At 42.2% G+C, this 24,851-nt stretch overlaps 1 protein-coding gene across 2 annotated transcripts in view; it reads right to left on the bottom strand.

The window, feature by feature from the left end:
* Window positions 1-5,656: 5,656 nt before the first annotated feature.
* The window catches only part of TRPV3 (transient receptor potential cation channel subfamily V member 3), a 46,945-nt gene continuing 27,750 nt past the window's right edge, over window positions 5,657-24,851 (bottom strand). The window contains exons 13-17 of one of the 2 annotated variants that reach the window (XM_049859879.1): window positions 21,974-22,040; window positions 20,399-20,673; window positions 19,188-19,300; window positions 5,987-6,066; window positions 5,657-5,754 (exon numbers count right to left, since the gene is read on the bottom strand). In XM_049859879.1, coding sequence (XP_049715836.1) covers window positions 5,657-5,754; window positions 5,987-6,066; window positions 19,188-19,300; window positions 20,399-20,673; window positions 21,974-22,040 — 633 coding nt within the window. The remainder of the gene's footprint in view (window positions 5,755-5,986; window positions 6,067-19,187; window positions 19,301-20,398; window positions 20,674-21,973; window positions 22,041-24,851) is intronic. The other variant, XM_049859878.1, reaches the window with a different exon arrangement.

Raw genomic sequence — 24,851 nt, 5'->3', positions numbered from 1 at the left:
ATTAATAAAGAATGTTGAATATACCATGGACTGCCAGAAAAACGAACAAATCTGTCCTGAGGAAGTACAGCCAGAATGCTCCTTATAAGTGAGGATGGCGAGACTTCCTCTCACATACTTTGGACATGTTTATCTGGAGGGACCAGTTCCTGGAGAAGGACATGATGCTTGGTAAGTACAGAGTCAGTGAAAAAGAGGAAGATCCTCAGTGAGATGTATTGACACTGTGGCTGCAATAATGGGCTCAAACATAGTAACAATTGTGAGGATGGCAAAGGACCAGGCAGTGTTTTGTTTTATGGTACATAGGGTCGCAATGAGTCAGAACAACAGCACCTAACAACAATAAAAACAACACATGGCACATAGTAGGCACGCAATGGATATTAATCTCCTCCCCTCCTTCCCTACCTTTAATGGAAGAAACTCTCTGTTCATCACACTGGATGTTCGATTTTTGTTGACTTGGTTCTAAGTCCTCACATGTAGTAGGTGACACATGTTTTTGTAAAATTGGACTGAATTCCTTCCTTTCTGCAGAATTTGCTGTTACTGTCAGCGTGGTAGCCAGGTGCAGAGAGAAAAGATGGTATCAAGAACACTGGACCAACTAAACTTCATGGTCTGGGAGAAAGCTTTGTGCCCTTCACAAGTCCCTCAATCTCTCTACGAGTCTTAATTTCCCTACCTGTTAAATGGGGATATGATATTCACCAAACCTGTGTAACTGTGTTATTGAGATAATCAACATGAGTGAAAGAGCTTTATAAATAGTGAAACATAATCTCAAAGGCTGAAAAAATAGACATAATTCTTTTGGAAGGGGATTTTTCATCAGTACCAAGAGCCATAAATATGTTCATATACATTGATCCATTCCACTCCCAGAAATAAATCCTACAACAAGGGATTCCACTCTTTTTCTATAAGTCCACCCAGACTGTTCCCAGAAATAGATCCTACAGTACGGGGTTTCACTCTTTCGCTATCAGTACACCCAGAATGTCCCCGTGGATGGCACATTCCAAGATTATGGGCTGGAAACATATTTAAGCTAGGATGTGGCTCATGTCCAACTCTCATTTCTTTGCCACTCAAGAAATCACATGCCAGTGAAGCCAGTTATTACAGGAGTCTTTTGTATTAAGTAAATAATGGAAAGCTGTATATCACTAATTGATAAATTCTTTGTGGGTTCTGCAACTCATCAAGACACAGCAGAGTGTCAAGACACTCAGGTTGAGAATTGCTATCCTTATGAAATAACTCAAAAGAATAAAAAGAATGCATATACATGTGATTGGGTTCTTTCATATCCATTCTCTCATTGCCTCATCACATCTCCTGTGATGTAGAAAACAGGGATTTATATCTCTGGTCTCCAAGTAGAGCCAAGAGTTTATAGCCTGTGCCTGACATGTAAACAAAGTTGACAGCCAGCAGAGAGTGATGACAAGGCACTGCATGGGAGCCATATGAACCTCTAACATTTCCTGGCTATGATTTCTTGGGCACTTCACTCAACTCATTGGCTGCATCTAGAGTTGCTGAGTGGTTCAAATGGGGTACTGGACATGAGTGCACTGTAGGGAGCAGACATGTATGACAGCATGCTGGCTGTGTCCCTGAGCTGGTACCAAGAATAGTGCTTCAAGTCTAAAAACACACCTTCCCTTTATCCATTCCTGATGAGCAACACCAGAATTTCTAGTCAGTTTTTGCATCTGCACACCTAACACAAGGATAAAACATGGCCATGACAAGGCAAAATAAATATTTATTAGAAATTAAAAAAAAAAAAAATTCTTTAATGGCATTAAAATGTTCTTACTCTTATGATTTCTATCTTGAACACAGTTTCACACACACACAACACGAAGAACAAGTATGTAAATTAGAGTTTACAAGGATTAGGCACATTCAGTGAGAACGAGGTGACAATTCTGAGTTCAGAACCAAGATCACAGTAAACGCATGTAAATCAATGCAGAAATCAAGTATGCTTTAGAGGCCTGGGTAATGGCCCATCTACCTGGGCCCTGCCCAGAGCAAAAGGACACAGTTCACCCAGGCCTTGAGGAAGGAGCCCAGCCTCAATTGAATGTCAATAATACTGAGCTCTCTTGGGCAGGTGCCTTCTAAGAGCTTAATGACTTCACAGTACAACCTCGCACACCTCCTCCCACATTCCAGAGAGGAAAGTAAGCATCATTTTTATTACAAACAGATACATTTCAGAATGTTAAGAATTATTCCTGAGGCAGAGTTTAGCTAAAAGAAATTCTCTAGCCAAGAACAGTATCTGAACACTGGAGATCCTATCCCTGGAAAACGCCCTCCCCTTAAGTTACTGAAATGTAAATTATGAACTCTTAAGATATCCCGATATGCCCATGGGTTTAGTGTGGTATGGTGTGTGTGTGAGTGTGTGGAGGGGGGGGTTGTGCACACTTGAGTTTTAAACCAGTCATAGGGATTATAAGAATGCTTTGGACTGCCAACATGAGTCATCTGGGTGAAAAATTCTAGCTCCATGGCATATGCCAACCACAAAGATTGACTCAAGTTTACTGTATAGCTGTGCTTTAAAAAAAAAAAAAAGCATGATGCAGGGGGAAATCCATGGTCCAGGAATCAGGACATTCTGGCTTCAATAAACTCTGATATGACTTCCTATGTATCAGTACTTTGAACAAGTCTACTTTCCTTTCTGCGCTTTGTCTCCAGGTGTAAACTGAGGGCACTGGTCTTTTCTGGCTCTGATACTCTTCAACTCATTGCTTCACTTTGCCTTGGTGAACCTGCCGAGGTTCAGGCCACTTGACTGACTGAAAGCCCTTTGAGGATGCCACTCCTGGGAAGAATATCCAGTATGAAACGGTCTTGCCAAAAAATTCTACCCAGATCTACAGACAGCAGCTCTCCATAATATGTGAGAAGATAAAGACCCAATTATTGACTTCTATTTGCCAAACCTCCTAGCTTTTGTCCATGTATACAGTGGAGACCTATATGAATTTAGTCAAAGCAATTCTGGAACTCCCAGCTTCAAAGTGTGGAATATGATGCCATAGATCCAAACTCTTGCCCTTCAACCCAGGATATCTGTCAACATAAATTCAGATAGGTAGCCCCAGATACTGGACACTGATTCCTAAACTCTCCAGGTTAACAGGGACCATAAAGTTCATCCAGTTATGATTCTAACAATATCCCGAAGAACTACTCAACCAGCTTCCACTTAAATACCTTCAAAATCTGGAGCATCTGCCGAACTGAATGGAACCAAAATCTTGCTCCCTGAAACTTCCAGCATTTGGCACTAGTTCTGCCTATCTGGATCACATCTGCTCCCCCTGCCTCCATGACAGATCCTCCCCCCCGCCCCCCCCCCCCCGCCAAAATCTTCTTTCTCCAGATGGCACATCCTTAGCCCCTTCTATCCTGCTCACATTTAAGCTTGGTCTGCCCACTACAGTTTACAGCACTAGTTGGCTCGGTAGGTCAGCTGGGAGTGTAGGAGGCTGCACCCTTTACACACCCCAGTTCTCCCCAACCGAGCAGGGAAGTGGGGCCTCTAACACATGGACCCATCAGAGTCATGAAGGCCAAGTTTCTACCCATCAAGTTAACCCAGCACCCAGAGTGAACTGCTTGGCCTGGACTCCTCAGTTTGCCTCAACTCATATGAACTAGCCAACTGCCAAGTATCTAAGGGCCAAATTTATTTTTGTGTCATTTAAAATTAAGATTATAATTTTATAATTCCACTTCAAAAATTCTCACATGAATCCTTTCACCAGATAACTGACGCAGAGTGGACTTTCTGGCTGTTTAGGCTCCAGTTATTTAGAAAATTACCTCGACTTTCCACATCACCTCTGCCCCCAAACAACTCTTATTTAATTTCTGGGAGGGAAGAAAACAAGAGGATGAGGATCTAAAAACAAGCCCCAAGTCTTGGCAAACATTCTTCTCTCACAAGCCTTCCCCTTTCAGCTACAAAATTCAGAGTTAACCAAAAATATTGCATATCAGAATTTTAGGTATTTTGTTAAATTCCCCTAATGAGAAGTACTGATGTATGATAGTAACCTCTGGGGTTTAAAACCATATAAATAGATCATCTGCTACTTGTGTTTCAGATGAAGCAACTGTTCCAGCTCAGAGGCATGCATTATTGCAAGACTGGGACAAGGAAAAGAGTCAAGCCCTTTCACCCAGATCACAGCAGCCAGATGGGACCTACCTGACATATTCCACATGGACTTTTATGTGTATAAAGAAAAGCTTTTTATCCTTGTGGTGGCCAACCTGAGGCCAAGTATAAAATACTTATATCCAGCCCAAAAGCCCAAAATCTATTTCTCAACTTTTAAAAAGCACATGCTTCATCTGAAGTGATTTTCATTCAAAACTGAAATGTCTTTTCTATATTGAAAATAAAATCTCTGTGTTAATTCCACTACTAAAAACGTTCCTCATTGTGAAACAGTTTGAGCCTTGGGGTATGTCATGGATTGAATTGTGTCCCCCTCAAAATATGTGTATCAGTTCGACCAGGCCATTATCGTGTGATTGCCTACCATTTTGTCACCTGATGTGAGTTTCGTATGTGTTATAAATCTTACTTCTGTGATGTTATGAAGGGGGATAGGTGGAAGTTATGTTAATGAGGCAGGACTCAATCTACAAGATTGGATTGTGTCTTGAGCCAATCTCTTTTGAGATATAAAAGAGAGACTTGAGCAGAGAGACGGGGGTACCTCATACCACCAAGAAAGCAGCACCAGGAGCAGAGCACGTCCTTTGGACCTACACAGAGAAGCTCCTAGGGTTCCTGTGAGGAGAAGCTCCTAGTCCAGAGGAAGACTGATGAAAAGGACCTTCCTCCAGAGCCAACAGAGAAAGAAAGCCTTCCTCTGGAGCTGATGCCCTGAATTCGGACTTCTAGCGTACTAGACTATGAGAAAATAAGTTTCTCTTTGTTAAAGCCATCCACTTGTGGCATTTCAGTTATGGCAGCACTAGATAACCAAGACAGGGTACCAAGGGCACCCTCATTCCAAGGGTGGTTCCTGTTCTCTGAAGGTTCCTGAAGGGCATTTCCATAGCTCATGCCCCTCCTCTCCCAAGATGTTCTGCTTAGCTCAGCCCCTTGAACATTCTGGGATGGGATCAAGAGTCTCCCACAAATTCAAGCAACCCAGTCACAAGAGGGCAGATGGTGGCAAGTGCGAGGTGGAGTTGAGGTGGTGCAGGGGCTGTCAAGGAGAGATTGCAGGAGGAAAGACTCCTGTCCCTGCTCCTCCGACCCCTACCCCTTCCCCACCACCCCTTTGTCCCAGCCAAGCAAACCTACAATTGGCGAAATCAGGAACCTCACCCAGGACTTCAGGAGACTCCCAGGCCCAGGACTTCTGGCCATGGGTTTACACGGACTCTTTGCAGAGTAACAAAATCCAGGATGTTTTCCATTCAAACTGACACCTGCATCTCAGCTCAGTTCAGTCACCCACCCAGCATGAGGGTGTGTTCAGCTTCTAAGTAGGCAAAGCCAGGCTCTAGTCATGCTGAGAAGCCCCTCAATACGAAGTCCAGGACTCAGGCTGAGGCATCAGGCAGCCCACACGTCCACCAGTTCTGGGTTCTCCTTCTACACTGAAGTTTCTGGAAATTCATCTATTTCATCAAACGCATTGAGAGTGGTTTTGCTGTTGCTCCTGGACAAATTTTGGATTTTGTTGAGATCTGCTTAAAAAAAAAAAAAATCTAGAAATACAGCACTCAATACCAGGTGCTTCCATATCTTAGGTGCTATCCCAGTTAGGGTTATAAAATGTCAGAGCTGGAGGGGACCTGAGAACCTGTTTAACTCAACCCCTCCCATTTTATAGATAAAGAAATCAAGGCTCTAGGGCCTGATTTGCCCAAGTTCACTCGGTCAGATAGGTGTTGTCCCCACACTGCCTCACAGCAACAGTACCTGTCCGTTTCACAGGTCCTGGGTCCTCATTAAGGAAGGAGACGTGAGTTTTCCATTCCGTCCACTTCACCTCATTGATCCTGTGAGTGCAAGAATCATTCTCATTACTTCACAAGTACACCTCATTAAATGCAAACAAATAACACCATGTTGGGGGATGTCCTATTTCCAGATAGGTTACTCAGCTCCCCATCTGTCCAACCCAGGGATCCAGAGCACTCCTGCCCCACATGGACAAGTCAGCATGATTAGGGTTTGAAACCTGCCCAAGTCCCCATTTTCCCAGGTCTCAAGGGATCGATTTTCCACACAGATGGGGCTCAGAAAGGCTATAAATTGCTCAGAGAGGTGTAATAGCACACCTTCAGACACTGGCCAGCTTGGCCTGACTAGCCAAAGGGAGCCCACAGGGAAGGAAGGAAGGATACGAGCAAGGAAGTGAGGGAGTTAGGGGGGCAGACAGACAGGCAGGCCCAGCTAAGGAGATGTGAGCTAAACTCATGGAAATTTAGCTAGGGTAGAAAAAAAAAAGGTCACACTAAAAGAAGGTTAGGAGGTGGAGCCAATATGGTGCTATAGACAGAAGCACCATGCCGTCCCTCCATAGCAAAGACCAAAAAAAACTAAGTAAAAGACAGACAAGGATCAAATGAAGAGATAAAGAACTCAGCCAAGCACCGAATAGAATAAGAAACTGACAGAGAACAGAGAGCGAAGAGAGATGTGTGGAGGTCTCCTATCAGCTAACGCAACATGGATTTACCATCTTGGACTCTTGTCGGAGATCAACAGACAGGGAGCACAGGAAAGCAGCTTCATGGAGCTCCCAGCAGAAGACAGAGCACCCAGTAACCAGCAACATACACTTTCCCACACCCCACCTTTCTTCCCCCCATTCAGCCTCTGCCACTTCCTGCTGGGTGCAGTCTCTTGGCCGGGAGGCACCAGCTTCAGCCTTCTGCTGCTTGGATTCACCCTGTCCACTCTGGCCAATTCCCTCAGTGCCATTTGTTTGCTGCTGATGTTGCTTTTTTCTGCTTCTTTTGGTTTCTTTCCTGCCTCTCATCTTTACCTCCTTTCTCATGAACACCTCACTCCATGTGCTATCGTTGCTTCTTCTTCAAAGGCTATGAAGCATTACTCAGCTGGGGAGCTGCTTCCCAATCTTTGCTGCCACATTGGTGGGGTCCCCAGAGCTTTTCTTGTTTTGTTTTTTTCTGTTTTGTTTTGTTTGTTTCTTTGTTTGTGTTCTTTTTCTTTTCACAGCATGGAAGCCCCATTTAGCCAGGCCGTACTGCATGTCTTGGGAGCCATTTCCCCAGTCTGCTCAGCCATGCTGGTGGGATCCCTGGGGGCATTTCCTTTTTTTTCTCTCTCTCTTTTTTCTTTTTTGTCTTTATTCATTTCTCAGTTTCTCATCTCTCTATACACACCTTCTTTTTCTGTCTCCTGAATACCTGGTGCTGTGTGACATCTCTGCCCCTTCTAGCCACTGGGGAAGTGGCTCCCAGGCTGCAAGTACAACCTGTACTCCCCGGTCTTTGCAGCCACACAGGTGGGATCCCCGGGGGCATTGTGTTTCTTTCTTTTTTTTCTAATTTTTATCTATTTTTCTCTTTTTCTTTTTCTCCATTTCTCAGTTTCTCACCTCTCCACTCCAATGGCAAGCTCCCTTAGCACACTTTTTTTCTTTGTTTTTGGCTCCTGTTTCTCTCTCCTCTCTTCTTTCCCATATCTATCTTAGCCCCACATATCACAAACTCCCCTCTTCTTCCTACCTAACTACACCATGCACTGAACATCATGCCTCTGACCAGCACAGACATGGCCTACGGGAAACTGCCCTGCACTGATTCTCGGCCTGCCCTAGTACATGCCACAAACAATCCATCCCAGCCCCTCCCCTTCAGCTGGACCTGCCCTGCTGCACCATAGCTGAGAGACTGGCCCTGCTCTTTGGACAATGAGGTAAAAATTATTGTATCCACAGATAAGCAAACAACAAAGAATGCACAGCCTGCCTGCTCAGACATAACCAAATAAAACAAATAAGCAGGATGAAACAAACAGATCTACAATCAATAAATGAAGAAAATAACCACTGAATGTCCCAAAGAGAGCAGACAATATCAAAATAAAAATAAAAAAATAAAACAGGACAGGATGGTTCCAGTAGGCATCCAAGATAAAACACCAGATGACTTTCCGTAGAAGAAGAGGCACTAGAACTACCTGATAGGGAATTTAAATCTCTAATACTTAGAGAGCTATCTAAAAGTTGAAGCAAAAAGCTGGAAAAAATAGACAAATTTAAGGAAAAGGCAGACAAATTCATGGAAAATACAGACCAAAAAATCAAAGAATTCAGGAAAATAATACAGGAAAAAAATGCCCAAATAAATTCACAACTACAAATCATACAAAAACAGCAATTAGAAATCCAAAAGATAAGCAATAAGATTTCAGAAATGGACAGTGTCATAGAAGGGCTGAGGAGCAGGTTCGAAAAAATGGAAGACAGAATCAGCGAAATTCAAGACAGACATTTAGATACAACTTTGTTTGAGGAAAAATCAGAACAAGAACACAGAAAAATGAAGAAACCCTGAGAATTATGTGAGATACAATCAAAAGCAAAAATCTGTGAGTGATCAGAGTTCAAGAAAAAGGGGAGAAAACAGAAAACACAGAGAGGATCTCTGAAGAATTGCTAATAGAAAACTTCCCTAATATTATGAAAGATAAAAAGCTGACCATCCAAGAAGCAAAATGTACCCCATATAGAATAGACACCAGAAGAAAATCACCAAGGCATATCATAATTACACTTGCTAAAACCAAAGACAAAAAAGGATTTTGAGAGCAGCTCGAGAAAAACAAAAAGTCATATACAGAGGGGAAACAATAAGACTAAGCTCTGATTATTCAGCAGAAACCTTGCAGGCAAGAAGGCAATGGGATGACATATATAAACCTTGAAAGACAAAAATTGTCAACCAAGAATAATATATCCTGCAAAACTCTCATTCAATATGATGGCGACATTAGAACATTTCCAGATAAACAGAAATTAAGGGAATATATAAAAACCAAACCAAACTTACAAGAATTATTAAAGGGAGTCCTTCAGTTTGAGAACAAACAACATCAGACCATAGTCTCAGTCTAGGCCACAAGATAGTGACAGCCAGACACCAACCTAGGAAATAAACTCTCAAGAACTATCCAAAACCAAAAGAATTACAACAGCAAACCAGACAGGTTAATCTGTAAATGACAAAAATGTTAGAACAATAAAAGAGGGAATAAATGGTGTAGGTATAGAACATTCTAATGGAGAGGAAGGCAAGGCAATACCAAGTAATAATAAACTGGTTCAAACCTAGGAAGATACAGGTAAATTTCAAGGTAACCACAAAGAAATTTAACATCTATTCATCAAAATAAAGAAGAAAAAGATAAAGTCTCAGTAAAAACAAAATCTACAAAAACAAAAGAAGTGAAAAACAAATCTACAAACAAAAGGAATTCAGCACAGGAGTGTAAGAGAAACAAAGAAAACATCAGCACCACACACACACAAAAAAAAAGCACTATAAAATGACAGTAATAAACTCTCACCTATCAATAATTACGGTGAAAGTAAATGACCTAAACGCACCCATAAAGAGAGAAAGAGTGACAGAGTGGACTAAAAAAAAAAAAAAAGGATCCATTAACATGCTGTCTACAAGTGACACACCTTAGAAACAAAGACATAAATTTATTAAAAATCAAAAGATAGAAAAAGATATATCAAGCAAACATCTACCAAAAAAGAGCAGGAATGGCAATACTAATCTCACATAAAATAGCCTTTAAAACAAAATCCACCATAAAAGACAAAGAAGGGCCCTATATAGTGATTAAAAGGACAATCCATCATGAAGATATAACCATAATAAACACCTACACACCCAATGACAGGGCTCCAAAATACATAAAACAAACTCTAACAGCATTGAAAAGAGAAAATGACAGTTCCACAATAATAGTAGGAGACTCAACCCGCCACTCTCGGTAAAGGACAGAATATCTAGAAAGAAACTCAACAGATACAGAAGAGGTAAAGGGCATAATCAGCCAACTTGACCTCATAGACATATATAGAACACTCCACCCAACAGCTGCAAAGTACACATTCTTTTGCAACGCACATGGGATATTCTCCAGAATAGACCACATCTTAGGCCACAGAGCAACCCTCAACAAAATCCAAAACACTGAGATAATACAAAGTATCTTCCTTCATCACAATACGATCAAGGTAGAAATCAACAACAGGAAGAGCAAGGAAAAAATCAATTACATGGAAACTGAATAACACCCTGCTTAAAAGCCACTGGGTAATAGAAGAAATCAGAGATGGAATCAAAAACTTCCTAGAATTAAACAGGAATGAAAACACATCATAACAAAACCTTTGTGACACAGAAAAGGCAGTCCTCAGAGGTCAATTTATAATAGATCCACACATCATAAAAGAAGAAAGGGACAAAATCAAAACATTAGCTACACAACTAGAACAAATAGAAAGAGAACCAAAAAAAAAAAAAGAAGAAGAAGAAAGAAAAACCCACAGCCACCAAAGAAACAAAGAGAACATTAAAACGGAGAACATTAAAACAGACCCAACTGAAATAAAAGGATCATTACAGAGTATGAAGAAAAATTACACTCAACAAATTTGAAAGCCTAGAGAAAATGCACAAATTTCTAGAAACACACTAGCTACCCAAACTAACACAAAATGATGCTGAAAATCTACATAGATGCATAACAAGAGAAGAGAGATTGAAAAGGTAATTTAAAAAAAAAAAAAAAGCTCCCAACAAAAAAAAAGCCCTGACCCAGATGACTTCACTGGAGAATTCTACCAAACATTCAGAGAAGAGCTTACACCAGTACCACTCAAACTATTTCAGAACATAGAAAAGGAACAGATACTTCTGAATTCATTCTATGAAGCCAGCATAACCCTGTTACTGAAACCAAGCAAAGACACCACAGAAAAAGAAAATTACAGACCAATATCTCTCATGAATATAGATGCAAAAATTCTCAACAAAATTCTAGCCAATAGAATTCAGCATCATGTCAAAAAAATAATACACCATGACCAAGTAGGATTCGATGGTTCAACATTAAAAAAATCAATCAATTAATCCAACACATAAATAAAAGGAAAGAAAAGAATCACATGATCATTTAAATCTGCACAGAAAAGGCATTTGACAAAGTCCAACACCCATTCCTGATTAAAAAACTCTCAATAAATTACGTATAGAAGGGAAATTTCTCAACATGATAAAGGGCATCTCTGCAAAACCAATGGCCAACGTCATTCTTAATGGAGAGAGGATGAAAGCATTCCCCCTTGAGAAAAGAAGCAAAACAAGGATGTCCTTTATCACCACTCCTATTTAACATTGTGCTGGAAGTCCTAGCTACAGCAATAAGGCAAGAAAAAGAAATAAAAGGTATCCAAATTGGTAATGAAGAAGTAAAACTATCCCTATTTGTGGATGATATGATACTATACATAGAAAACCCAAAAGACTTCATGAGAAAACTACTTGAACTAATAGAAAAATTCAGCAGAGAAGCAGGCTATAAGATAAACATAAAAAATCAGTTGTATTCCTATACACCAATAAAGAGAACAATGAAATCAGGAAAACAATACCATTTATAATAACCCCTAAAAAAATAAAACACTTAGGAATAAATCTAACCAGGGATGTAAAAGACCTATGCAAAGAAAACTACAAAACACTACTGTAAAAAAAAGAAACCAAAAAAGATCTACATAAATGGAAAAACATACCATGCTCATGGATAGGTAGACTCAATATTGTGAAAATGACAATTCTACCCAAAGCAATTTACAAATACAATGCAATCCCAATCCAAATACTAACAACATTCTTTAAAGAGCTGGAAAAACTAATCATTAACTTCATAGGGAAAAGGAAGAAGCCCTGGATAAGTAAAGCACCATTGAAGAATAAAGTAGGAGGACTCGCACTACCTGAACTCAGAACCTACTATACAGCTACAGTAGTCAAAACAGCCTGGTAATGATACAATGACAGACACATTGACCAGCTGAACAGAATTGAGAACCCAGATGTAAAACCATCCCCCTACGGTCACCTGATCTTCAACAAGACCCCAAAGTCCATCAAATGGGGAAAAGACAGTTGTCATGGATTGAATTATATCCCCCAGAAAAAACTGTCTATCAACCTGGTTAGGCCATGATTCCCAGTATTGAATGGTTGTCCTCCATTCTGTGATTGTAATTTTAAGTTGAAAGGGTTAGGTGGGGTTGTAACACCACCCTCACTCAGGTCACCTCCCTTATTCAATGTAATGGGAGTTTCCCTGGGGTCTGGCCTGCACCACCTTTTATGTCTTAAGAGATAAAAGGAAAGAGAAGCAAGCAGAGAATGGGTACATCATACCAACAAGAGAGCAGTGCCAGGAGCAGAGCACATCCTTTGGACCCGGGGTTCCTGCACAAAGAAGCTCCTAGTCTGTCGGAAGATTGATAAGAAGGCTGACAGAGAGAGAAAACCTTCCCCTGAAGCTGACACGCTGATTTTGGACTTTTAACCTACTTTACTGTGAGAAAATAAACTTCTCTTTGTTAAAGCCATCCATTTGTATTATTTCTGTTATAGCAGCACTAGATGACTAAGACAGAATTTGGCACCAGGAATGGGGTGCTGCTCTAACAGATACCTAAAATATGGAAGTGGTTTTGAAACTGTGAATGGATAGAGTTGTGACAGTGGCAGAGGACCAGCTGGAGCCAACTCACGGAGCAAGAGAGCTGAGTGCCTGTGCTTAGGAGGCTTCCTGGCAGAGTGGGATGCCTCTAGGCACTTATCGGTGGAGCTACAGAGCTTTGGAACACTTGCTCCAGCAGGGCAGATGCGGGCATGAGGCCCGAGGAGCTGGAAGGCTGAGAAACCAGGAAGCAGAAGCTGAAAAGACACCACAAAAAGCTGAGCTGCCTCAGTCTCAAAAGGTATGGCCAAGACCTCAGGGGTTTCAAAGGGTGGAGCCATGGCCTCTGGTGTTTCTAGGGGTGGAGTTCCCACTCAGCTGGACTAAGAGAATGGGGTGTCTAAAGCTGAGGGAGCAGAGTTGCTGTCCTAGTAAGCCTAGAAGGCAGAGGTGACACCCAGGGCCGAGGAGCCTCCACTCAGGATCCAGAGAGCGTGGCCAATATCTAGAGGCTGGAGGGCAGGGTTACTGCATAAATTGCCTCAGAGAACAGAGGATTATTTTCAAAGCTTTGAGAGCTAATGTAATGTGTTCTGCTGACTTGCTTGGTGCCTGTTATCCTTTCTTTCGCTCCAGTTTCTGCCATTTGTAATGGAAATGTCTAACTTGTGCCTGTTCTGCCATTGCATCCTTGGAAGCAGATAACTTGCATTGCAGATTTCACAGATGAAGAGGAATTTTTGGATTTTGGACTTTTGACATCATGGGGTGAATATGTCTTGCATGTTGCAAGGATGTGATTTTGGGAGGCCAAAAGGTGGAATGTCATGGATTGAATCACATCCCCCCAAAAATGTGTGTATCAGCTTGGTTAGGCCATGATTCCCAGTATTGAATGGTTGTCCTCCATTCTGTGATTGTAATTTTAAGTTGAAAGGGTTAGGTGGGGTTGTAACACCACCCTCACTCAGGTCACCTCCCTGATCCAATGTAATGGGAGTTTCCCTGGGGTTTGGCCTGCACCACCTTTTAACTCTTAAGAGATCTCTTAAGAGATAAAAGGAAAGGGAAGCAAGCAGAAAATGGGGACATCATACCACCAAGAAAGCAGTGCCAGGAGGAGAGAGCATCCTTTGGACCCAGGGTCCCTGTGTGGAGAAGCTCCTAGTCCAGGAGAAGATTGATGAGAAGGCCAACAGAGAGAGAAAATCTTCCCCTGGAGCTGACACCCTGAATTTGGACTTTTAGCCTACTTTACTGTGAGAAAATAAATTTCTCTTTGTTAAAGCCATCCATTTGTGGTATTTCTGTTATAGCAGCACTAGATGACTAAGACAACAGTCTTCTTAACAAATGGTACTGGCAAAACTGGATGTCCAGCTGTAAAAAAAAGAAACAGGACCCATACCTCACACCATACACAAAAACTAATTCAAAATGGATCAAAGACCTAAATATAAAGCCAAAAACTATAAAGTTCATAGAAGAAAAAACAGTATCAATGCTAATTGATGTTAATTACATCATTAATGTAATTAATGTTAATTAATGGCATTAATGTTAATTAATGCCAATGTTAATACACAGCATTAACAGGATACAAACCATAACCAACAACACACAAACTCCAGAAGATACACTAGATAACTGGGATCTTCTAAAAATTAAACACTTAGCTCATCAGAAAACTTCACCAAAAGAGAACCTACAGACTGGGAAAAAAATTTTGGTTATTACAAATCAGACAAAGGTCCAATCTCTAAAATCTACAGGAAAATCCAATACCTCTTCAACAAAAGACAAATAATCCAGTTAAAAAATGGTCAAAGGAAATGAACAGATGCTTCATCAGAGAAGACATTAAAGCGGCCAACAATCACATGAGGAAATGCTCGAGATCACTAGTCATTAGAGAAATGCAAATCAAAACCACAATGAGATACCATCTCATCCTGGCATAACGGGCATGAATCAAAAAAACAGGAAATGACAAATGTTGGAGAGGCTGCAAGGAGATCGGAATTCTTATGCACTGCTGGTGGGAATGCAAAATGATACAACCATTTTGGAAAATGATACAGTGCTTCCTTAGAAAGCTAGAAACAGAAATACCAAATGATTCAGCAACCCCAGTCCTAGGAATATATCCTAGAGAAATAAGAGTTGTCACACAAACAGACATATGCACACCCAAGTTCACTGCAGCATTATTCACAATAGCAAAAACATGGAAACAACCTAGGTTCCCATCAACAGAGGAATGGATAAACAAACTATGGTACATACACGCAACGTACTATTACGCATCAATAAAGAACAACGATGATTTTCGAAGCATCTGTTTACACGGATGAATCTGGAGGGCACTATGCTAAGTGAAATAACTCAATCACGAAAGGACAAATATTGTATGAGACCACTACTGTAAAGACTCATGAAAAAGTTTACACACAAAAAGAAACAATCTTTGATGGTTATGAGGAAGGGGAAGGGTGGAGATGGAAAAACACTAAATAGACAATAGATAAGTGATAACTTTGATGAAGGGTAAGTACACAATTCTGGGGAAGCCAGTACAACTTGTACAAAGCAAGGTCACGGAAGCTCCATAGACACATCCGAACTCCCTGAGGGACCGAATTGCTGGGCTGAGGGCTGTAGGGGCCATGGTCTCAGGGAACATCTAGCTCAATTGGCATAACATAGTTTATAAAGAAAATGTTCTACACTCTACTTTGGTGAGTGGCGTCTGGGGTCTTAAAAGCCTGTGAGCTGCCACCATCAAAGATACTCCACTGGTCTCACCCCTTCGGGAGCAAGGAAGAATGAAGAAAACTAAAGATACAAGGGAAAGATTAGTCCAAAGGACTAGTGGACTACATCTACCATGGCCTCCAGCAGACTAAGTCCAGCACAATTAGATGGCGCCCGGCTACCACCACTGACTGCTCTGACAGGGATCACAATAGAGGGTGCCAGACAGAGCTGGAGAAAAATGTAGAACAAAATTCTAACTCACAAAAAAAAGACCAGACTTACTGGCCTGACAGAGACTGGAGAAATCCCGCGTGTATGGCCCCCAGACACCCTTTTAGCTCAGTAATGAAGTCACTCCCGAGGTTCACCCTTCAGCCAAAGACTAGACAGGTCTGTAAAACAAAATGAGACCAAAGGGGCACACAGCCCAGGGGCAAGGACTAGAAGGCAGGAGGAGACAGGAAAGCTGGTAACAGGGAACCCAAGGTCGAGAAGGGAGAGTGTTGACATGTCATGGAGTTGTTAACCAGTGTCATAAAACAATATGTGTACTTAAAAAAAAAAAAAAAAAAGGTTAGCATTCAAACCAGTAGCCTGGGTAGTGCAAGTGGTTTGTGACTGGCTGCAAACCTAAAGGTTGCTGGTTCGAACCCACCCAGTGGTGCTCCTAAAGAAAGGCCTCTGACTACTTCCATAAAAATTACAGCCAAGGAAAGCCTTTGAAGCACTTCTACTCTGTAACACATGGGCTCACCATGAATCGGGATCAACTCAACAGCAGCTAACAACAACAGGGTTCAAACCCCAGTAAGAGTGGGCCATGTCCAGGGTGTGGGATTACAACTGGAGACCTTGGTTTGCCTTAAACTCACATTCAGAGTGTGGCTGTCAAAATCAGACACATTTGTTGGGGTAACAATTACAGTTATCACTTCGTAACCAACATGAAGCCCTCCACCCCTTGACCTCATGTCTTTCAATTATGTCTTTTAGCCAATAAATGCATTCACGTAACCAATAATGTCAAAGATTACGCTTTACTTTGTCTTGCCTTTGACTGATCTCCATCACTAGAAACCAATCAGAATACTGTGTTTTGTGCTTCCTCCTCCAGCCGTACAACCGTGTGCCCCCAATTGCTCCTACTTGGATCCATGTGTTCCATTTGCTGGGACTCCGCCTTTCCCCACTGCAGTGTTCTTTTGTGCTGCAGCTGTCTCTTCCCTCAGTAAAACCCTTGACTTTCCCTTTTAATCAGGCTTCATGGTTTTGCTCTGTGACGTTGCTTGGTGCCAGACACACGGAATTTCAAAGACATCCTGCCTTCTATGACCCTGGGGACATGGAGAACAAGGGCCCAGCCAGCAGAGTCCTTTGGCTCGCCACCTCCCCAGATCTCCAAAGGTCTTCTAAGGTAAAGTCTCTGGAACGTGTGCTCTGCCTTATTGCATAGAGTTCTGTGATTTTATTGAGGATCTGTCTTTACTTTCATTTTCAGTTCACTCTCTGAACGTCCTGAAGAGTTCATTGCCAAACTCGGTTTGGTGGGGCTGCTCCTATGATACCCCCAAGCCTACTCTGGGGAGATCAAAGTTCCACCCATTAAGTTTGAGTCCGCTTTCTCTTTTCTAGTGCACTTTCAAGCTACAGCACACATTCGGGTTTCAGGTTTCAGTGCACATTCAGGTTTTTTTTTTCCCCCCTGCTTGCAACTTTGGGTTAAAATTTGTTTGACCTAGATCTGGTGCACATTTGAGGTTATTCCTTGCAATCTGGCATTGTGGTGGTTACTTTTAAGACATGAGAGACCGAAAGTAATGCTTCTCGAAACCACTTTTTGTTTTTCTGTGTACACATTTCTTTTTTTTTTTTTTTTTTAATGTAGGTTTTTCAGGTTAGTTGACCTCACAGACTGATAAATTACGTATTTTTGCTGTTTCATTTTAACTTGCTTCTAACCTCCTGACGTCGAGTCAGTTCCAACTCATAGTGGCCCCAGAGGATTTCCAAGGCTGTGAATCTCTATGGAAGCAGACTGCCACATCTTTCTCCCCTGGAGCCGCTGGTGGTTTCGAACCGCTGACCTTTCAGTTAGCAGCTGATTGTTTTAACCACTGCGCCACCAGCTTCTAATCTAAAAAATTATGTCTGACTGTCCATCTTGTATCAAATTAAAAGCCATAGCTAACAATTACTGTTATATATATATATATAAAACTGTTTAGCCTTCCTTATAATCTTTTTTTTTTTTTTTTTTTTGGCACTACTCTAAGAAACTTTAAGATAAATTAGTCTATTTGAAAAGTGTTCCCACCACTTCTATGTTACCAGGCAACAGGCTGAACTCACACTCCTTGAATTTCAAAAGTTGGAGGCGTAGCTCCACAAACGACTGAGGGCTTTGCCTCAATCTTCTAACTTCCAGAAATGAAAAAAACTATATGTTCCAGGTTTTTATACCATTACACAAGTGACAATGATTTTTACAACACCTGACACCAAGATAAAGGAAACTTTTGAGTCTGAAGTAACCAAGCCTGACTACAGACAAGTCCCTTCAAAGATCCAACAAATCCCTTTTATATTAATGAAGTAACATATTAATGTACACCTCTGTAAACTTTTGCCTCCAAGCCTTGATGAAAACTGCTGCAATTAAGGTCTTTTTTTTTTTTTAAGAAGCATATAGAAACTATAACATAGGCTATAGCTAACAGCCTGGCCATTCAATCTGTCCACTAAGGACCCTCGGACTGACACACAAAGCAAGCGTCTCTGAGGATAAGACATCGCTTTGTAACCAACATGAAGCCCCCCCAACCCCTTGTCTTTCACTTATGTCTTTTAGCCAGTCAACGTATTCATGTAACCAATAATGTCAAAGATTATGCTTTACATTGTCTCACTTTTGACGGACCTCAATCACTGTACACCAGTCAGAACACTGTGTTTTATAGTTTCTCCTCCAGCCCTATAACCATGTGCCCTCAATTGCTCCCCCTGGATTCCTGTGTTCCATTTGCTGGCACTCTACATTTCCCAGTAGCAATGTTCTTTTGGGCTGCAGCTGTCTCTCTTCCCTCAATAGAACTTTTTACTTTCCATTTGAACCAGGCTTTAGGATTTTGCTCTACGACAACAGTCAGAAATAATGGCTTCTGGAGGGTGGGGCTTTCAGTCAGAGAAGTAGGTTGAGATAAGGTTATCCTCAAAGAGGGTGATTTGTAGGATCAGGCAGTTGGGTAGGGGGTAGGAAGTAGTGGACTCAATCAGAAAAGGCACTCATGGGATGTGTGAGCACTTTTTTTAAAAGCAAAAAGGTTGAGATCTGTGAAAAGTGGCTGTCTCACTTTCAGTTTTGCCAGTGATAAAATGTGCCACAGGTCCCTGGTGTTACATGAGCCCACAGAGGGTAGACGGAAGGACAAACAGTGTCAGGTCTTTTCTAAACCAAGAGGGCAGGGAGGGCTGATGGCAGCCTCCTTCCCTTCTACTACTGAAGCTGGGGAACCCACAAAAGCAAACTCCGTCTTCTGAAAAGGCCGGGAGAGACAGCGGCTGTGGTTGTGGCCAGCAAGTGGCAGCGCTGTTTCTCTACCATCCCGCTCACTGACTTTTCTCTCTTTACCCACCCCAAACACTACTCCCAAAGGGCCCTTCTCCTTGTTACCGCAAACAGAGTCGGAAATCGTTCTCTGCTACTTTACACAGTTCTCCCATCCGGAATCTGCTTCTCAGCCACTCTGGTAACATTTTCTCAAACTCCAAGATCGTCCTGGCTCTCTGGGGAAATAAACAAGCCTAAGCGTATTGCTGAAGAACCCTGACTCAGCAACGGCCCAGGGAGCACAGATCCGTATGAGTGCTTGCACACCTATGTGCATACACACACCTGCATACACACATGTGTGCATACACACACATACAGCCACCCCCGCTGAATGCTTAATGTATAGATCCTAGGGGTTCAGCCACTCCAAAGAATTCAAAAAGTGAGAAAGCAGAAAGTTTGGGAAAGATGTCCAAATCATTTTAAACATGACCCATAATGTTCCTAGAAGTCCAGTCAGTCCTAATAGGGAATTTTAGGGTTCTGAAATCCCATAGTAAAGGGAAGTTCAGAAGTCATGTAGTCCTACCCCATCCCAGGTTTGGAATCCCCTGAGCAGTTTCCCTGGCAATAATTTGTCTAATGTCTCCTGAATATTGTCAACAATATCCAATTAAGACCCTAATCATTAGAAATTTCTTGTGTCAAATGAAATTTTCTCTCTGTGCTTCCGCCATCGCATCAGTTCTGTTCCCTGGGGTCTCGGAAGGGGGCTGTTCCTTCTTTCACAAGTAGCTCTCCCGATGACTGAAGGAGCTTCCACCTATTTCAACCCTGGTTCCAACAACCACTCCTCACGCAGCATGGTTTCCAGTTCTTTCCCAAACCTGGTCACTACCACTGGACATATCCTATGGGTTGGTATCCTTCAGCATGTGAGGCCCAGAGCATGTGAGGAGTGTTGAGGTCAGGATGGAGTGGAGCAGGATGTCACCTCCTTTGTCTTAGACTCTACTCTCCTCTTAATACAGCCTAAGGTCACACTTCAACATCTACATATAACACCACTGATTCTAAGTCAAGTACTCCATAAAACAAAAAAAAGTTGTTTTTTTTTTTGGTAAGCCTGAGTTTTTCTCACTTGTGCTGGTGTATGAAACCTAGACCCTGTGCTCAAGGAATCTAGATGAAGGCTTCCTCAAACCTTGTCAGTCACCAGGGGATCTTAAGCAATTCCCAGGCTCCAACCCAGACCCACTGGTGCTGATGGTTTCAATGACGATGTATTCAACTGAGTCCCCCATCCGCTCCCCATGGAGGCCTTGACCTACCTGTAGGCGCCAGATGCGCTCACTCTCCTTGGAGACATTCTCCACAGTCTCTCCCATCAGGGCGATGAGCATGTTGAGGAGGAGGACGAAGGTGAGGATGACGTAAGTGATGAGCAGGAAGAGAAAGAGGATGGGGTATTTGGAGTTCTGCTGGATGTTCAGGTCACCCAGGCCTATGGTGAGCTTGAAGAGTTCCAGCACCGCGTCACCGAAGCTGCCGTAGGAGCTGCAGTTGCTGTTGTCCTTGGAACACTTCTCGATCAGCGAGGCCAGGGCTGGGAGGACATAACAGGGTGTTCCCTTCAGCCTCTCTGCCTAGCTAATTACCCGACAAACTTGTGCTTAGCTGCACATGCACACATGCCTGGACATGCATACATACACACACACACTCTCTACACACACATACTGAATACCTGCTGTTTCCTTCTCTCTGGGCACTTAAATTCCATCTCAAGCCTTAGCGCCTCCAGAAGCTGCATCAGGCTGGTTTCTCTACCCTGACTTCCTGCAGAAAGGTCTTGTGCCTAACAAAGTCCACACTCTTCTCTCCCTCTTCTACCCCACAGTACAGCCCACGATTACCCATTGCTCATTACAGTCTGTGTGTGTGTCCTTGGCTCCCAGACAAAGCTTTGAGCTCCTGAATTCCTGTAGCCTGGTTCTGCTCCTCCTCATTCCTCCTAAATTCCTGTAGCCTTGGTCTCTCCGCCCTCATTTGCCCAAGACTGTGAGATCCTGAGTCTCTTTATAAAGTTCTCTAGTAAGTTCCTCATGGGCAAGGCCCAGGGCTCTCCCTTCTCTTCTTTCCAACACACCACAGTAGTTGCTCATTGCAGATTGAATGGATGGATGAATGAATGAATGGGCCAGTTAATGAATAGATGAATAAAAGACCAGTTGAAGCAAATAAATAAGCGAAGTTTGACCCAGAAAAGCTAAACAGCTGTCTAATTATAAATGCCAATGTTCATTTAAAAAAAAAAAAAAAGCTGGCATGGGAAAAGAAAACCATGTTTCTCTATGCAGAGGATAAAATGAACACAGGTTGTGCTGTTCCCTCTGTTGTAAATGGAAAGCTTTTAAGAGGGGGTCCTTACTCTGGGCCCCCAGCAGACCAGAGGTTCTCACAGATACATGTGAAGCAAACTGCAAGAGCAACATGAAACAAATGGCAAGGCCAAAGGAAGTTATCCAAAGGCATTACTTTACTTCTATTCTTCAAAGACCATCAGTCAAATTCCAGTGAGCTTTAGTTTCCCCATCTGTACAATGGGGGCAAAAAAAAAACCTACAGCTGTGAAAGTGGGGGACCTATTACGTAGTGGATAAGAGCAACAGACCTGGTATCAGTCCCGGCTTCTCTAAGCCTCAGTTCCCTTATCTGTGGGTGGAGATAATGATTGCTGTTTGATCAAGTTGCTGGGAAAAGTAAATGAGACAATGCTTGTAAAACACTACCTGCCACTCAGGCAGGTATAATTGCTGCCGAAGCGCCTAAGTCCTTTGTCATTGTGACATCTGGATAAAGTGCTCTACAAATGCGGGAGTGATTATTATTTATAAATCAATTACCTACTCCAAATCCAAGAAGGAACAGGATATATACAAACAAGAACTTTAGAACATCATGCAAAATAACCTACAAAAAAAACAAATGATTCAAGTGTCAGTTTGAACACATATACACTCTGCGCTGAACTCCTTCCCAGGTCCTCCCAGTCCCCACCTTACCCATGCCTTCACTCAGCTCACGCTTCCTTCTCCCCAGCTAAGTCCACTTGGCTCTCCAAAGCTCAGCTCTGGGCTCTACCAAACCTCCCTTAAACCCTGTAAAATGGGTCGGTGGCCCCAGTGGCTGATGCCGCAGAGACAGACAAGGCTGCCTCAGATCCACTCAACTGTGACTAAAATCCAAAGAAGCCTTCTTTGCCTTGCCTGCTCCAGCCTCATGTTCTCCCCTTCCTCCATCCTCTGAGATCACTGTCTGCCTCTGCCCCTGCTGATTCACCCTGTCCATGGGTGCTTTTCTTCATAAGGTCTCACATCTGGACTCTTCACACCTCCTGGGAGCAGTGGTATGCTGGAGCTAGCTCATACCAGCTCACAAGAGCTGATTGTCAAATTTTCATGAACGTGGTGAGCTCGTTGTTAAATACGGCCATTATTAAAAATTATATCCTATAAAGTTATAATTAAAATAAATTAAAAATAAAGATAATAAATATTGGAAACTTATCACTTTCCAGTTATTTTACTATTATCTCTGCGTACAAAATTTACGCATACTGTATCTGTAGTGAAAACACTATACAATGGTATGTTACCGCACATCTTTTTCAACTACTTGTTAACTTCATATTGGTAGCTGGAAATCAGCCATGGAGGGAATATTTACACCATGGAAGTTGGCAAATGCTACAAATCAGAGTTCAACTCATTGTTTTGTTGGTTGTCTAGATCTAGAATTAAGAAAGTGATGGAGAAAATCTTAATGTAGATTTAACTTAAAAGTGCATCCTGCCTGTAGCCATTATATGTGAATAGCACAAAAATATCGATGAAATAGTCTTCTAGTATTTGACAACTATTGCTCACATCGTTGACAATCAAGTGACGTTTCAACATAAGTCTTCATTGTTTCACTTTCATCTTACTCCTTGAAGTAAAATACATACATATATATATACATATCAACCAACATTCATGTCAGAACAACACTCTTTTGTCAATTGTAACCAGAGGGTGGCAATTGTTGTTGTTGTTGTTAGGTGCTGTCGAGTCGATTCCAACTCATAGCGACCCTATGCACGACAGAATGGAACACTGCCCGGTCCTGCGCCATTCTCACGTTGTTATGCTTGAGCTCATTGTTGCAGCCACTGTGTCAATCCACCTCGTTGAGGGTCTTCCTCTTTTCCGCTGACCCTGTACTCTGCCAAGCATGATGTCCTTCTCCAGGGACTGAGTCCTCCTGACAACACGTCCAAATTATGGAAGACGCAGTCTCGCCATCCTTGCCTCTAAGGAGCATTCTGGCCGCACTTCTTCCAAGACAGACTTGTTTGTTTTTTTGGCAGTCCATGGTATATTCAATATTCTTCTCCAACACCACAATTCAAAGGCGTCAGCTCTTCTTTGGTCTTCCTTATTCATTGTCCAGCTTTCACATGCATATGATGTGATTGAAAATACCATGGCTTGGGTCAGGCACACCTTAGTCTTCAGGGTGACATCTTTGCTCTTCAACACTTTGAAGAGGTCCTTTGCAGCAGATTTACCCAATGCAATGCGTCTTTTGATTTCTTGACTGCTGCTTCCGTGGCTGTTGATTGTGGATCCAAGTAAAATTAAATCCTTGACAACTTCAATCTTTTCTCTGTTTATCATGATGTTGCTCATTGGTCCAGTTGTGAGGATTTTTGTTTTCTTTATGTTGAGGTGTAATCCATACTGAAGGCTGTGGTCTTTAATCTTCATTAGTAAGTGCTTCAAGTCCTCTCCACTTTCAGCAAGCAAGGTTGTGTCATCTGCATAACGCAGGTTGTTAATGAGTCTTCCTCCAATCTTGATGCCCCGTTCTTCTTCATACAGTCGAGCTTCTCATATTATTTGTTCAGCATACAGATTAAATAGGTATGGTGAAAGAATACAACCCTGATGCACACCTTTCCTGACTTTAAACCAATCAGTATCCCCTTGTTCTGTTCGAACAACTGCCTCTTGACCTATGTAAAGGTTCCTCATGAGCACAAGGACATCGTACATGAAGAAAGCAAGAGGTCACTGAAAAGACGGGAAAGAAAGAAAAGACCAAGATGGATGTCAGAGGAGACTCTGAAACTTGCTCTTGAGCGTCAAGCAGCTAAAGCAAAAGGAAGAATTGATGAAGTAAGGGAACTGAACAGAAGATTTCAAAGGGCCTCTCGAGAAGACAAAGTAAAGTATTATAATGACATGTGCAAAGACCTGGAGATGGAAAACCAAAAGGGAAGAACACTCTCAGCATTTCTCAAGCTGAAAGAACTGAAGAAAAAATTCAAGCCTCGAGTTGCAATAGTGAAGGATTCCATGGGGAAAATATTAAACGACACAGGAAGCATCAAAAGAAGACGGAAGGAATACACAGTCATTATACTAAAAAGAATTAGTCAATATTCAACCATTTCAAGAGGTGGCATATGATCAGGAACCGATGGTACTGAAGGAAGAAGTCCAAGCTGCTCTGAAGGCACTGGTGAAAAACAAGGCTCCAGGAATTGATGGAATATCAATTGAGATGTTTCAACAAACAGATGTAGCGCTGGAAGTGCTCATTCGTCTATGCCAAGAAATATGGAAGACAGCTTCCTGGCCGACTGACTGGAAAAGATCCCTATTTATGCCTATTCCCAAGAAAGGTGATCCAACCAAATGTGGAAATTATAGAACAATATCATTAATATCACACACA

This window comes from Elephas maximus, chromosome 19, assembly GCF_024166365.1.
Source record: "Elephas maximus indicus isolate mEleMax1 chromosome 19, mEleMax1 primary haplotype, whole genome shotgun sequence".
NCBI classification, from domain to species: Eukaryota; Metazoa; Chordata; class Mammalia; order Proboscidea; family Elephantidae; genus Elephas; species Elephas maximus.
The sequence above is the reverse complement of the archived record's forward strand: the minus strand, read 5'-3'. Positions and strand labels throughout refer to the sequence as shown.